The following is a 15,879-nucleotide window of genomic DNA, read 5'->3' as shown; positions in this document are numbered from 1 at the left end:
GACCACGCTGACCTGCTAAGGGACAAATATTAGCCACTGGGCCCAAAATTAACCCCTGGTTCCTCCCACTTGTTGTGCAATGTGTGCAGTTTTTCTGTGCTGGAATGTTACCTGACTACAGGTTTGTTGTATGGTAATTTTATCACACATAATTTTATGAAGGTGCAACTTAAAAGCATAAAACTAAAACAATGACGGTCTTAAAACTGGATTTTGACGCATGACCGTCAGCAGAACCATAAGTACATTAAGGCCTGTATCATGTCAGATAATATTGTACTTTTTCACAAAATGAGGAAACAAAGTGAGCCTTGAGTTATCGCAGGTCTTAATGTTTAGGGGTGCCATGGCAGCTGCCAGCTTTGCTTGGTTGGTAATCTGACTGGGTAAGTAATGCATTGTTATTCACATCAATGGCTTTGAGCTATATATAGATGTAAATTTAGCCATAAGTGAGTGCACTTTAATGCAGCTACACTGGCTGCACTCATATTGTTGGCTGCCATAGTTGGGATCACTGGCAAACTGGAAGGACTCAAATACAGACAGAGAGCACACCAGGTGTTGTTATGGGCGGTTTACTTCAGGGACATAAACAACAGGCATGTAACTGTACTATACCACAACTGGCACTACAACAAGAAGGCAACACAGAATCTGGCAAACTGGTGCTGAAAACTGGCCCCAGCAGACCTTTTTAAAGAAAAACATTAAGACACGTCAGCGAATGATGTCTGAATTCCATTTGGCTGCTTCACTGTGCACGCTGGCTCACCGTCACCCCATCATGACTCCCTGGGGCACACACACGAATAGATCAGAGCCATCCTTGATTTTATTAGAGACACCTGTGGTTCTCCTGCTACGACGAGTCAAAGTGTGTCCGCTGTGAAAAAAGCTCACACTGGGGGAATTTGATGGGGGAACGAGGGACAGTCGGCCTTGCAGGTGAGCGGGTCAGGTGATCTCTAGGGCATCTAGAGAGCAACATGACATGGGTGTAACCCTAACCACAACACGCACACTGTGGGTCTGTGATGGGAGTCTGAACCTGTGGAGGGAGAAGAGGGCGAGGATGCACATGTCAAGGTGACAGACGACCGTCTGACTGACGTGAAGCCATACGCGAAGTATCTTGTTATCAATCTGCTGGTCACAAGGTCACCTCATATAAAAAGAGATGGGAAGATGAAATGGTGCAGAGATCCAGCTGATATAGATGCCAAGGTCAGAAATGAGGTGACATTGGAGAAAGCAAATGACAAGAGCACCATGTGCAGTGTAAAGTGTCATCTAATCAGTAATGGAAATGTTTGGAAGGTAAGATGTGTGCATGTGTGTGTGTTTGTGAAGGGCTTAAAATAAGAAGGATCTTAGTGGAACCTGACACTGGTACAGACAATATGAAAATATGATTTACCATGTTACGTGTAATTTAAAGTAAAGCGGGAGAAACAAACCGAAAATATGTGGCTGTACATTCAAACACATGTGGGGTGGGGTGTACCATAAACATCATACTGTATACTGACTGTCTGACATCCTCAGAAACATTAATCCTCACTCGTAACTGTGCCAAAAGGCAGGAAAGCAAACACTGAAGAGAAGTAGTAACATCAGCTGGGAGCTAAAGGTTGACATGCAACACTTAATGTTGACCTGCAAGTCTTTGATTAAAAGGTTTAACCTGTGACGAGAAATCGGGGCACTATTTCAATGCAGGATCGAGTCACACAGTGAGATCTCACTTTACAGGACAATGTTACGTTTTCCAGATACCTTACATCCCTCAGACTTTAAATAAAATTTATTGTCCACATCCTGTCGACAGAAACCCCAAACTGAAGGCTGAAGTGAACTGAAATGATCACTTCTCTGTTAAATAAACAGTCAAACATATTGTCTTCGTCATTATCATCTGCACATTTAAATAAATCTGCTAGCTACATAACTCTACAGTGTCAGTCTTACAAATGACTATAAAGAATTATTATTATCAGTTATTAAAATCCATTTAGGACCTTTCTACTGATGCAATATGAAAAGTTGAAACGTAACAACATGGACAATACCTAAAAAGAAAAAGTTCTTAATGACCGACTGAAATGACTGAAAAGTTGTGCTGTGTCTCAGGAATAACACCATTTATAAAAATAAGGAGCTGCCGTCATGTATGCTTTTTCAGCACATTTACAAAATCATTCACAGGTTATGGATGATAACAACAATAAATCATATATACATATTAAGTGAAAGAGTTAATGCTAGGAGGAAAATGTAGCCAATCACCCTTCTCCCATTCTCTCACATTTCCTTTTTACACCACAGAAGAAGATGATTAATGCTTTCAGGGATGTGATGAGAAATAGACTCAAACCTTTTTGAACATCCCAGTGGAATATGTTATATATTGATTAGCTCATCTACAGTGCTGTAACTTGAGTAATATTATCTGCTATTATCATCATTAATCTCTCTTTTGGATGTCAGTGAGGATATGAGCTCACATCCTCTACCAGAGTTGTTTGTTTGTTATATTCTGGACTTAAGAGATAAAGATGATCCCTTTTCATTTCGAGTTTTAACGACAAATGTATCTTAAACACTGCCACAGTGGGTGCTGAGCATCATGGGAAACTATGAAGCATGGTCTGTTGTGTTGTAAATTGAGAAAGAAAAATGATTAATTTACACCTAGCAGTAGTTCACTAAGGGTTTTTAGTCCACAACACAGATGTAATGTCTGAATCTACCTGAATATTTGAGCATTTGGTTTATTTAACAACCTACAAATCACAAAATATGGAGACACAGGTTTTGTGCTGTACAGCAACAATATGCATCATGATTACTTGTGATCCTGTGAGATATGGAGCTGTGTTGTTTAGACCGAGCTGTGCAGGCACGACGCATCTGCAACCTCCACTGTATAATAATGTGACATCGATCTCAGTAGCAGTAATTACCCATCATTACCAGAGTGTTTTTAGCTTTAGGATACAGAAAGACACATGCACGAAACACACACACATTATGCTACCTCTGCTGAACAAATGCCATGATGTGCGGATGTGCGGCCTCATGGCAGTTTTCTTTAGATGAAATTCATATATATATATATATATGCTTTATGTATGGGCTGAAATTGCAGTGAACAGTCAACAAAGACCATGAAAAGAATATTATTATCTGTGCAGCCAAAGCCAGACACCAAAGAGCCACAGAGTCGCACAGGTTAACACTTTCCTTCATTACTATGAACATGGGAATTGTAGTTTATTTTGAGTCAATCTCACAAACGCTGTCCTGCTGATGTAAATACTCACTGGTTGACCAAATGTGAATTAATCCGCATCTGAAAATCAACCCCAACAAATACACTATTTTCTCCTGCTCCAGTAACATTTGTTTGAAACTGTTTTAACTGATGTTTTAATGTTTTTTTGAAAACCTGTTTTAAACATTTACATGTCTGGCTTGGGGCCTGAGAGCCATAGGTCAGACATATTGCTTTTGGTCTTTTCGTGAATGTTGTATTTATACGCAGTCTTCATCACACGTCATCAGCGAGTCATGTAAACTCACCTCTCCTGTTCACAAAGCTGATTCAACCTGATGTGTGTTTGGTCAGGAGGTATCAGATATCAAGGTTGATTTAAGCAGCGGCCTGGTGGATGGGCGCTCTGCTCTCAGGAGATTTACAGTTCTCCTGTGAATTATAAATGAGGCGCAGCTCTGGGACAGTGGCAGCAGATTAGGGTAATAAACATCTCAGCCCATAGCTCTCCATCAGATAAATGAATTCAGCCTTTTCTCTGCTCAAAGCAGAAAAATTAAATGGATTTAAGTGTTTTGTAAGAACTGATACTGAACCTGAATGAGTGTTGTGTCCATATATTATGTATAAGTAGATGTACAGTGGCATCAAGTGGCAGCTTATATAATCATTGGATAATTACAAAGGTTAGAGATCAACCCAGCAGATCTTCAGGTTCAGTCTTTGGTGTTGAATTACAAGTAGACAACAGGGTCAATGTTAATTATTGTGCCTCAGGTTTTGTCATGCTTCTTTTCATGTATCACAGACTAATTCAGAGTGAAAGCAGAAAAGATGACAGTATACTAAAACTTCTGTGAGCATGGATGTATTGTGTAAACCCACCACTTTAGTCCAGATGAAAATATCTAATTTTGAATGAATTACCATAAAATCAGTGCCAGACATTTGCGTTCTCCTCAGGATGAATTACAATAACTTTGGTGACAATGACTTTCATGCATATTTCTCAGCTTGTGATCAAAGTTCATCATCAAACTCTTAATGACATCCTGTCTCGAGTTGGGTCATTGTTGCAAAGATTCAGGCTCATTTCCCGCGCTGAAATCTCCACAGTAATTCTATTAATGTGTGTACGCGTCTTATGTGTCTGTACTATCTATGTATTTAAGTGAGTGAATACACAATTAGATTTGTCACATCAGATAAAACATCTCATTTCAAACCAAAAGTTTGTTAGAAGTCTACTTGTTAAAAACATATCTCTTGTCTGTTACTGTATTTAGGCATGTGAGTCCCTGAGATACTGAGATACCAAAACATGTCTCAGAGACATTACTGCACTCTCTGTTTCAGTTGGTGAAACAAGCAGCTACTTCACTACATGTACATTATAGTGGACACACTGCCACCATCTGGCACAGCCAGCATGTTCAGGGGCCTGTTGGAGAGGTGGGTTTGCTGAGTTATGTGGAGCAAATCCCAGAGCTTCACTGAACCTTAAACTTGGACTGATGTAAAAAGATCTGCTCATTGTTTCACTGAGCAGAGTCATCCAGATAATCTGGTAAACATGCTTCTCAGAACAAGTCTCAGCCCAGCAGTGACTGAAAATACTTTGTTAAGCTACATCTGAACCTCCTCCACACTCATCTACACAGTTATAGATGGCAGCCTCTTTCAGACACAGCTCCGGTCTAATACATTTTGTTGGAAGTGCTAGAACACTGCTACCATGAGACATGACCTCAACTTTTATTTCTTTAGTTCACAGATTTACTTTAATCCATTCAGCCATTTAGTTCCATTAATGTCTGAGCAGCATTAAATGTAGCTAGTGGAGGTGGAGTGTATTTTAATGATGTTATATATTGTAGTTGAGTAGTTTAACCTGTAAAAATATGTCATATTTTATGAAATGATCACTTTGTGTTTGAAAAAAAAGCAGTTTTCTGCAGACATGTGGGTAGTTACAGGAAGGAAGGAGGAAAACCCATCATCATCATACAAAAAACATACATTACTGAATCTGACAGTAATGTATGTAACAGTGGTTACCTGCCTGGCAGTCTGTCTAAACCTAACCAGATGGCCGCCCACCCTGAGTCCGGTTCTGCTCGAGGTTTCTACCTTTTAAAAGGAAGTTTATCCTTGCCACAGTCGCCTAGTGCTTGCTCATGGTGGGATCTGTTGGGTCTCTCTCTGTAAATTTTATAAGATAAAGAGTATAGTCTAGACCTGCTCTATATGTACAGTGCCTCAAGATAACTTCTGTTGTGAATTGGTGCTATATAAATAAAATTGACTTGACTAACAGTAATTCAGTATTTACAAATTCCAGTGGAAACTTTTACTGTCTAGCTTTTTAAACTGTTTTCAGGGGCACAGTGATTCAGAGAAAAACCATTGTTCCAAATATGATTCACTCGCAACGTCTGATATGATCCACTATAATAAGATCCGACATTGTGTATAATTCCCAAAGCCAAACAACACATGAATCTGCAGGAATGATGACGCTTCAGACTGGCGAACATTCACAAGAATAACCTGACAGACATTATTCTGCTGCCTTGGGTACACACAGTCACTTTGTTTTAGCTGCTCCTCCATCCTCTGTTTGACTGTCTGCTGCGATATAAACCTTCCTCCCCCAAGTGTCTCCAAGGCAACATCCATCACTTTACCCTTTATCTCCAGTAACATCACTCCAGCACATTTTTTTTTTTGCTTAAGATATCTGAAAAATATATTATGACAGACGCTTGTTAGTACAGTATGTTAGACATTTGTAAAGAATCTCTCCTTCAGTCATGTCAGGTATTGTGCAGCTCGACTCTTTGCGCTTTTTGCTTTGATGTTATTAAAAATAAAGCTGGTTAATGTTCTCCCATACCCCAGTACAACCATACTAAATGTGCATTTGAATCTGAGCTGATTGTTTGTGTAGGTTGCTGTAATTATGTTTTGGTAAATGTAATGGCATGATTTTATTTCTGAGTGCGGCTGATATTTGCGCTGTCCATATCTATGGGTAGTTATTATTGGCAGTAGGGGCTCTCTGGGGTTAGTGCAGCGTCCTTTGCTATTTCTGAGTGTGAATGTGGAGTCTATTTTCAAGGTTGCCATGGAAACCATTGTATTTGTGGTGGCAGTGATTGGTGCTGCCGGCCGAGCAAGACTCTGCTATTTTTGTCATGAGTCAACACCTGATACACACACTTTCTCTCTCTTTTTCTTACACACACACACACACACACAGTGAGGTGTACATACCTGAATACAGATGCAAACAGACAGTTACCCTCACACAACACACAAAACCACAACACATACTTGAATTGCTGTTTCACCTCCATGTAGTGTTTGAGAGGCATTATGTGTTAGACAAGTGTGTGTGCTTCCCATCTTTCCTTAGTGTTACCAGACATCTTGATACATCTTCACCATGACAACAGTAGTAATTGCTGGTCATTAAATCTCTCCACCCAACTGCATCGTGTTTTCTTATGTTCTGCTGTCCAGGCATGTTTCATGTCAGAAGTATTGACTGGAGGAGACAGATGATATTAGCCTGTAATCAGTCAGCTTTACACAAGTTTACAACATGGTAGGTTGCTATAGGCTTATGTAAAATTTAAGATAGAGGAATCTACATCACAAAAAGTGACAGTGTTTGTTTACTGCTGTGATGTTTGATATTCGAAGATAAAAGGTTTTTGGATTGTGCAACTGTGGATAAAAATGTAATTTACATATTCTGAAAAAATGGTCTACAATGATGACGAGGACCATAGTGGTATGTGGTAGGGCTGCAACTATTTTATTTATTTTATTATCATTAATCAATAATTTTGTCAGAATTAGTGAAAAATGGGGCAGAGTTTATAAATACTTATTTTTTTTATCTGAATAACAACCTAAAACAAAAAAAGATATCATACAAGACGAAGACTCACAGAAAATTGTCACATTTGAGGCTAGAACCAGAGAAGTTGTGGAATTTTTGTTCAAAAAAATCATGATTAATTTTTTGTCAGACTGCAGCTTTAGTATATAGTGATACACATAATCTGCGAAATAAAACTTGAATACCACTTATTATTATTATACTTACTTATTATTCAGTAGCTCACAATATGTGAGTAGCAAGTGCCTTTCACTATTGTTTATCTGTAATTGTGTGTTCCTGATGCAGTAAGTGCACCCATATGTGGGCTGAAAGCAACAAACAGTATAATATTTCACCAGAGGACCACAGTTCTCACAGTGACTTAACCAGTGACATTATTATAATAAGGCTATTACTGAACTAGATTAATCAATCAATTCACAAGAGGTGCTACAAATTGAAACATGCTTTTTGGTGAAAGAGGTGCAAGATGTGATTTCCATGAAATGCAAATGTCATGTGTATTATCGTGGGCAACCTTACAAATGCAAATTAAAAACACCTTGGATTCAGCAGCTCCATGCCCGCTCCTTCAATAGAGTAGCCTTACCTGTAATAGCCCAGATTTCATTGTCCTCCACAGACAGAGCAATGAGATGGACCGTATATGAAAAAGATCACCGTGGCAACAGGAGCCCCAGTTTGAGAAGCTGGGATAGTGGAGGCTGAGGCCTGGCCTAATCAATGCCTTACTGTCTCAGTAAATCTTGTACTGGAGGGCACTTTAATCCATGAAATTACTACCTGAATCATTACTGACTGACAAAAATAAATCCACTGGGAGAGGAACAAGAAATAAGGGATTAGATATGAGAGGAGTAGTGCGTCATGCATGTGCAAGGGTTCATGAGTAAACACTAAGAGGTCACCTAGAGGTCATGTGTCAAGAATAGGGAAAAGATTTATTTACATTTATGCCCAAGTCTTTCTAGAACAAGATTTAATAAGCTAGGGGCCCTGGGTGTGCATGTTGAACATCAGCAACAAGTCTGTCAGATAAGACTTTGCTATTCTTTGATTCTTTGCTGGGATTGGGCTTAGGGGCTAGTAAAGAAACATATCATTAACAAAATCAAACATTGTCTGTGGAGTGGATGTTTTAAGATGTAACAAACTTGCATCTCAAGCTCAGCTCTGCATTGTGAGATTTGGCCCAAATTTCATCAGTCTCACACCTCTCTTAAGTCCTGTCATTCACACCCTAAGAGAAGAGGGAAGAAATTTCAGACATCTGGGATTCCTGACAGCTACTATCTCTGCCTGCTTAGCAAAAAGAGCTGCAGAGGTGTAAACGAACTGCTGGGAACACGGCTGCGAAGCAACCATCGCTGGCAGTGACATCTAAATAAAATCCAATATTAATCAATTCAGCAACTCGTTAACACACTGCTACAGATACTTAACACAGAACAAGTAGCTCATTTAGGCCATTTATCTGGTCTGACTACAAGGCTGGCAGTGGAAGTAATCATCTTGGAATAATACTTGAACACTCCCAAGGCATAATAACGGGAGGTCTCTCTCTTCTTCCCTGTTCTGTGTAAATGCAGCATAAACTCTGCTTTGCACCTGCAATAAGGCTCAGCTGTGAGCGGAACAGCAAAATAATATGCTAACAGTTTCTATTATTGCCCTGTTAAGAGTCCCATCAATGTCCTGAACAGGTAACATTAGAATACAGTTTGCATGTTGCATGCATGTTTGCATATGATGCTCAGTAATATTTAGTGTGTAACGTGTGGTGTTAGCATGGTAGCAATCTGACTATAGATATAGCATATTAGTGGTAAGCAGGTTAGCTTTAACATGATAAAATTTTGTCTCAAAGAAGTTTATTTTGAAAGGTATCCTCTCATATTGCAATACATATAATATACATCCCCTGTGCCACCCTGATATGATATCAACAAAGATCAATTGACAAAGCTAATAGCTACATCAATAACATAACACTTCCCCAGTTCCATCAAAGTCAGTTCCTAATTTCTGAGGGTAAAATTTGACAATACAGTGAGGACACTAGGACCCTGTGGAGACAGCAGTTCTGGTCCTATTTCTCACTGCCTCCTGCTCCATCTCTGCAGTCACTGTGTGTGAGTGGAGGGGGAGAGCAGATAGTGAGCTGGTGTCTTTGCAAGCATTTACATCAGCATCGTTTCAGAAAAATCTCTGCTGCCACAGCTGTAGTCATCCAGAGAGGAGGGTGCACAAGGCAGATGAAGGGGACGAGAGGAGAAACAGGCTCTCACAGTGGCAAGTACCTCAGCAGCATTCACAAGGTACAGTGATTGATGTCCACTGTGTACCTCAGCAGTGGGAGCTAAACCAGGTTTTCATCCTCAGAGACCAAAGCAGCAGACAGCTGTATCAGGAAATACTCTGATTCAGGTACATAATGCTCTCTGCCTTGCTCTCTCTCTGTTTCTTCCCATCACGCTGCTGCTGCTGCTGATGATGATGATTCTCACCACATTTTCCTACTTGTTCTCATCCTCTTCTTCTAATCTGCTGATTACATACTGTTGAGCGCATCCAATAGATCTTATTCAATTGTAATCTGATATACAGAACATGGGCCTCAGTGGGTGTAATGCATTAATGATTAATATATAAATGAGTAGGCGGTAAGACATGACTAAACCAGGCAGGAGGGTTAAAGTGAATTGGGAGTACCCCTATGTGTGATTTAGAGACACTGCTCACTGAGGGCAATCATTCATAGGTGATGAGGGAGGTTAGAGCTCAGTTTTTAGCCTGATTTGCACCAATATCACTGTAGACAGGAGACAGAACATCCTGGGCTTTTCTTACATGTGTGGCAGAGAGCATTCATAGCAGGCAAGCAAATGGGTTTTTTTCTTGATCTGACACATATATACAGCAGCAGCCACCCATGTCTGTTTGTTGTCTGTAATAGCCACGCACAGTTAATATGCAGACAGCCTCTGCAACCTATGAATATCCTCAGGTTTTTTCCATTTGAAACACTTAATTCACTGAGTGGTCAGGACTTCCTTAGTGGCAGAAATCCTATTGTGCTTCACGTATAAAAGCAAAAATCCGCACACACACATTGAACTCACACCTACATACAATGGCAAGGCCTTCCTGCAGCTGATGATTGTTTATTTTTCTTGGAAAATTAAGACATACACATTCAGTTTAGAGCCTGTGCATACATATTCAACAAGAGCTCTCACAGCAGGTGTAGATGTGATGGAAAAGGTTTGTTACCTATTCAGTAATAGGACTGGTTTGGGTGGAATTAGCTTGCATTCATGCATTGACAGGATGTGTGCTTGAAAAGTATTTATCAATTACTGCCCCTTGGGAAGGACCCAACTGGATTTATATTTGTGCCCATAACTAAAACTGAAAAAAAAGGGGATCTGGAATCCTGTATTTGCATTTCTAGAGGATCAGTGTGTTCGTCAACATGTAAACATCATGATTTGGTGGCAGATTTATGACCTATGATCTGTTAAAGTCGCTCAACTCTGTTGCATGATGATTTATAATTGTTCAATTCATTTTATCTCTGCAGTTCTCCCAGCTAAAGGGTGCCAAATGTCCCTTCCTTGAATAATGCATACTTAATTGAGTTAACTGGTTTGAGGGCTGGCTTTGGATTACCTTATCAGTTAGATTGTCTTAACAGAGATTTGAGAAGCTATGGAGGATTTTATAAGGCTTTAGCCAAGTGAATGAATCTTAATGGTAGCTGGGGCAAAAGTGAAACTCAGAAGGGGCAACTCAGAAGTGCAACTAAGAGGTTTACCTATGACAGGAAGGAAGGTACACATACACTCACAGTTTATTTTCTTCTGTCTTTCTCTCTTGTTTTTAGGGTGGGTTGTAATTGATCACAGACATGATGATTTTCTAAATGGATATGAATCACAAATTCTCAACCTCCTGACAATCACAGCATCATCCTCTGGACTACAAGGCAGCTTTTGACCTCATTTTCAAGCCACTGTTTTCTGGCCGTACTTCCTGGCTTTGAAGGATGGGTGATGGGCCTGTGACTGATCCTGCCTGCCTGCCTTATCCCACCCTTCAATGGAGCCGATGTGGAACTCCTCCCACCCACCTCCACAGCTCATGTCCAACATGTCTGCCTCCTCTCTGCCCGAGGGCTGGGCTCTGTCCCAGTCGCTAGCCCTGCTGGCCATGCTGCTCATGGATCTGCTGGCTGTGGTGGGTAATGTGGCTGTCATGGCAGTCATTGCCAAGGCCCCGCAGCTCCACAAGTTTGCCTTTGTCTTCCACCTGTGCGTGGTGGACCTGCTGGCAGCCCTGGTGCTGATGCCCCTTGGCATGCTCTCGAGCCGAGCGTTCTTTGGGGAGGCCCTGTGCCGGAGCTACCTCTTTCTCAGTGTGTGCCTGGTCAGCGCTGCCATCCTGTCCATCTCCGTCATCAATGTGGAGCGTTATTACTACATCATACACCCCATGCGCTATGAAGTGAAGATGACTGTTGGCCTGGTGGCATCAGTGCTGGTGGGGATATGGGTCAAAGCCCTGGCCATGTCTGCTCTGCCACTGCTTGCTTGGTTCCTGCAAGGAGGAAGAACTCCCCTACTGGAGAGTAGCGGGGTTGGAGGAGGAGGGGGTGGGGCTGTCCCATCTCCCCCCACTCAGGGTCACCGGCGCTGCTCACTGCATTGGACAGGGGGAGGGTCGAACCGCTTGGCTTTCATGGTCCTCTTTACTCTGGTGTATTTCCTGTGTCCACTGCTGGTCATTCTCGTTGTGTACTGCAATGTGTTCAAAGTGGCTCGGGTGGCGGCCATGCACCACGGGCCCCTGCCCACCTGGATGGACACGCCTCGTCGCCAGCGGTCAGAATCACTGAGCAGCCGTTCCACCATGGTCACCAGCTCTGGGACGGGGACAGGGACAGGAAGAGCAACTCCACAGCGACCCTTTGGGGGAGGAAAGGCTGCGGCAGTGTTGGCAGCGGTAGGCGGGCAGTTCCTCTGCTGCTGGCTGCCCTACTTTACTTTCCACCTGTATTCAGCACTGGCTGCCAGCCCTCCAGCCTCACTGGCCTCTCTTGAGGAGGTGGTCACCTGGATCGGCTACTTCTGCTTCACCTCCAATCCCTTCTTCTACGGCTGTCTCAACAGGCAGATCCGGGAGGAGCTGGGCAAGCACCTGCCTTGTCTGTTTCGTCGAGCTGGGGTCGAGGTGGAGGACAGACTGCCCAGCCGTGAAGGATCCATAGAGGAGAATTTCCTACAGTTTCTTCAGGGCACTGGCTGCAACCTGGATCCTCAAAACTCTCACAGCACATCCAGTCCTAAGGGGGAGGCCTGCTGCCCCATGGCTCAGTCCCAACCACCTGAGCCAACACAGCCCATACCCATTGATTTCCGTATCCCTGGACAAATTGCAGAGGAGACTTCAGAGTTTATTGAGACTGAACAGGTGAAAAACAACCACATATATACAGACAATTAAATTTTTAACAAAGTCTTTATTTCCTGAAAATGAGTCTAATTTTGGTGATCCAGATATAAAGTGTTTCAGGAAAACATGTCTCTGTATTTCTACTGAAAGCTATCCATTGAAATGACTTTAATTGTATCTTTGAATCATTGCACTTTGCCTCATCAGATTTCATCCTAGTTTTTGAAAACAGTCACAGTGATACAGTTAAATGCATTTGTTTGAGATGCATTTCAATGCATAGCAAAAAAGGCTGTATTTTGGCCTTCCACACAACCGCTCAGCTCTGTACAGTAAATGACTCAGTGAATTGATATTGATGTAACTTTTTAAAATAAAAAATAACATTAAATATATGTTTGATCCTACGATCGCAACTGAATACTGTTTTCAGAGTTTCCCTTTTGATCTCAAATGATCGAATACTTGATAAAATACACTGGTTCCCTCTCAATTGGTTACAATAGTAATAATGTGCAATGATGTTCTGCTACAGGACAAACTGCCTTTGGTGTTCAGAGATAAAGATGAAACAGTTCCACATGCCAACAGATACTGTATTTGTTACTGCTGAATCAATCATTTTGAGACTCTGGCAAGGTGTATTAGTTTTTTAAAAGAGTTTTGTGAAGTACTGCAAGAAAAGTAACATCAAAGAAGACAGCAATAAAATACACACAATTATGAGTATTTTGGGGATCCATTGACGGAAAAGCACTACTGTCACTTTTGATTGGTAGGCGGGCTTTCATCATGATGATAACGCCACTCTAACCCTTAAGCCAATCTGATCGTATTAGATTAGGAGGTGTACATGTTGTGGCCTAACTCCTAATTGCTACGAGTTGTTTACAGATAAAACTTCAGATTTTTTTTTTCTTTCCTTTCTTTGGTGCTTGTCCAAGCCTTGTTGTTTGAGTTCCCAAAAAAGCAAGCCAGACCTGTTGTGACTCAGTTTAGGATGTAGGTTGACTTTATAACTCATCTTAAGGGTCGCCCAGCTTTCTGCCATGTGATGTATTTATCAGTATATTTGGATATAGATCTTAAAACTCAGTATTCTATCAATGCACTGCATTACATTCAAATATGATCCTAATTCTTGCATTTGTTAAATGTACTAAACTGTATGTTATGTTTAGTAAAACTGTATAAGTTTGGGTCGTGTACGCCACTCAACACACCCATTTTTCTTTTTATTAGTGAGTGTTAAGTATTTGTTATGAATTTCATTACGAGGAGGCTGATGTATTTTGACACGTATGCAGTAACTGCCTTCTTTGTGTGTTTTTCAGCTGTGGAAATTTTTATCCTGGAAGGAGAATACATGTCGATTTTTTTGACTGCCCTGCTCATCAGGGTTTTTACAGTACCTCAGATGCAGGAAAAGAAAAAAAACAAACATTATTTAACAGCCCTGGGCAGTTCCAAGTCGAGTGTGAGTCCTGCACACTCTATTCTAATGTTGTAAGGAAACTAAAGAGGATGTGATTGCTTGTTGAGGTTTTATTAGACATGAGGGTGCAGCCTTTGCTAAGTTTTTCAACTTGAGTTTGATGATGAGATGAAGTAGTATTTTATAGCAAATTGTTAGGGATTAGTATGACAAATCGTATGTGGAAATGTGTGACTGAAATAACAGATCCTTTCTTAATGTGGATACAGGGTTTTTAAGATATTTTATTTCTGAAGTTGTTTTTTGAGTGACAAAGCCAATCCAAAATCTAAAGCTTGCTGAGCTTGATCTTTTCATCATGTCTAAATATCCCAAACTGTGAATGACATTGAATGTTTGTGTTAGGATTTTCACTTGTTCAGATTGTTTTTTTAAATGCTGTGATTAAAATAAAAAGAATGACTTCCACTGTACTGCAATGAAATGAATGTGTTTAGAGAAAAAAAACATGGCTAAAACTTGAGTGAGAGATGCTGTTATAATAAAGAGTTTCTATGTTTGTAAAACATTTTTGATGCATTCTCCTAATTTTACCAACAGTGTGTGGCTGCTGTCACAGATGTAATTGCTGTCTGCTCTGTTGCTGTGTGTTTGCACTCTGGCTTTCAGTGTATGTGGCTCTGCTTTGATATTACAGTGCAAAGAGAGAAAGTGGGAGGATACAGTTCAAACACTTTGACCTTAAGGTAACATTTAAACCTCAAAGCCCAGAGCCAGTGGTGTGACCTTTATCAGAAAGATATAACTGTCAAGATAGATAGATAGATAGATAGATAGATAGATAAATGTAATCCTGCTACACTCTTTCGGTTGGAAGATGTTGGTGCGCGACAGGCCTCACACCTCAACGATGGACCTCAGTCAAACCGCCCCCAGCTTCTCCAGGCGCTGCCATCCCCATGGCAATTATTACCTAGTGACATTTCTCAGAGCTGTAGTGGGTGGTAGGAGGAGCTTGCTCTATTGGGAATCCAACAAGACACCCTTATCCTGTGACTTCTTAAAATATATTTTCTAGACCAAACCAGAGCTGACATTTGTTTATGGATATATTATCACAATCAGGTGTGAGTGTGAGTGTGAGTGTTTCATACTGTTAACTGAAATAACCCGTCCTATCACGCTACTTGCAATTATCTTTGATCAATCCCATGTAATCTTGGACTGCTTTACCTCTTTACCTACAAATGTAAACCTAAATATTATACTCAGTCAGACTGCATCTTATCATGATCTAAAATCAAAATGACTTGTGATTTCACATACTGTGTGAAACGTTTCTACACATACATTTAATTTGTATGAATAACCAAGACTTTTATCTTGCATTTACATTACAACTATGTTTTTTCTTGTAAAGGTAAGAGCAAAGTATAACCCAACCTGTACAGTGACCTGTATGTATGTGACTGAAGCAATGCAAAGCTAAAGCTACTGTTGAAAATATACTACTTGCATGTGTGTCAAGATAAAAGCTAACAGCAACTAGAAAACATTTTCCCTATTACAAGAACAGCGCATGTTCTAAGTAAAGGGTGGACATGACATGTTAAAGGATTTTAGAAAGCCAGTGATAGAGTGGACAAAAGGTACACTGTGTGACTGTGTGACATGACAAGGAGATCAAGGAAAAGAGTGTCAAGCATTAGCCAGTATCAGCTGAGAGTGTACATGTGAGCAAAGGGAATTTAGCTGGAGCAAAATTATAAACCATGGTCTGGAAAGTGTGAAGATACACAA

General features: G+C 40.8%; 1 protein-coding gene across 1 annotated transcript; it reads left to right on the top strand.

Annotated features, from left to right (window-relative positions):
• The first annotated feature begins 9,273 nt into the window (after positions 1–9,273).
• LOC108886462 (G-protein coupled receptor 61) lies at positions 9,274–15,872 on the top strand. Its single transcript, XM_018681348.1, has 2 exons — positions 9,274–9,617; positions 11,077–15,872. Exon 2 carries the CDS (start codon positions 11,292–11,294, stop codon positions 12,693–12,695), a length of 1,404 nt encoding a protein of 467 aa, XP_018536864.1. The 5' UTR covers positions 9,274–9,617; positions 11,077–11,291; the 3' UTR covers positions 12,696–15,872.
• The last annotated feature ends 7 nt before the right edge of the window (positions 15,873–15,879 follow it).

Source organism: Lates calcarifer, linkage group LG12, assembly GCF_001640805.2.
Source record: "Lates calcarifer isolate ASB-BC8 linkage group LG12, TLL_Latcal_v3, whole genome shotgun sequence".
Lineage (NCBI taxonomy): Eukaryota > Metazoa > Chordata > Actinopteri > Centropomidae > Lates > Lates calcarifer.
This window is presented reverse-complemented; position numbering and strand designations above follow the sequence as displayed.

What these genes read in the sequence shown, in the direction of transcription:
- LOC108886462 (XM_018681348.1), top strand. Translation starts at nt 11,292, where the DNA reads ATGGAGCCGATGTGGAACTCCTCCCACCCACCTCCACAGCTCATGTCC.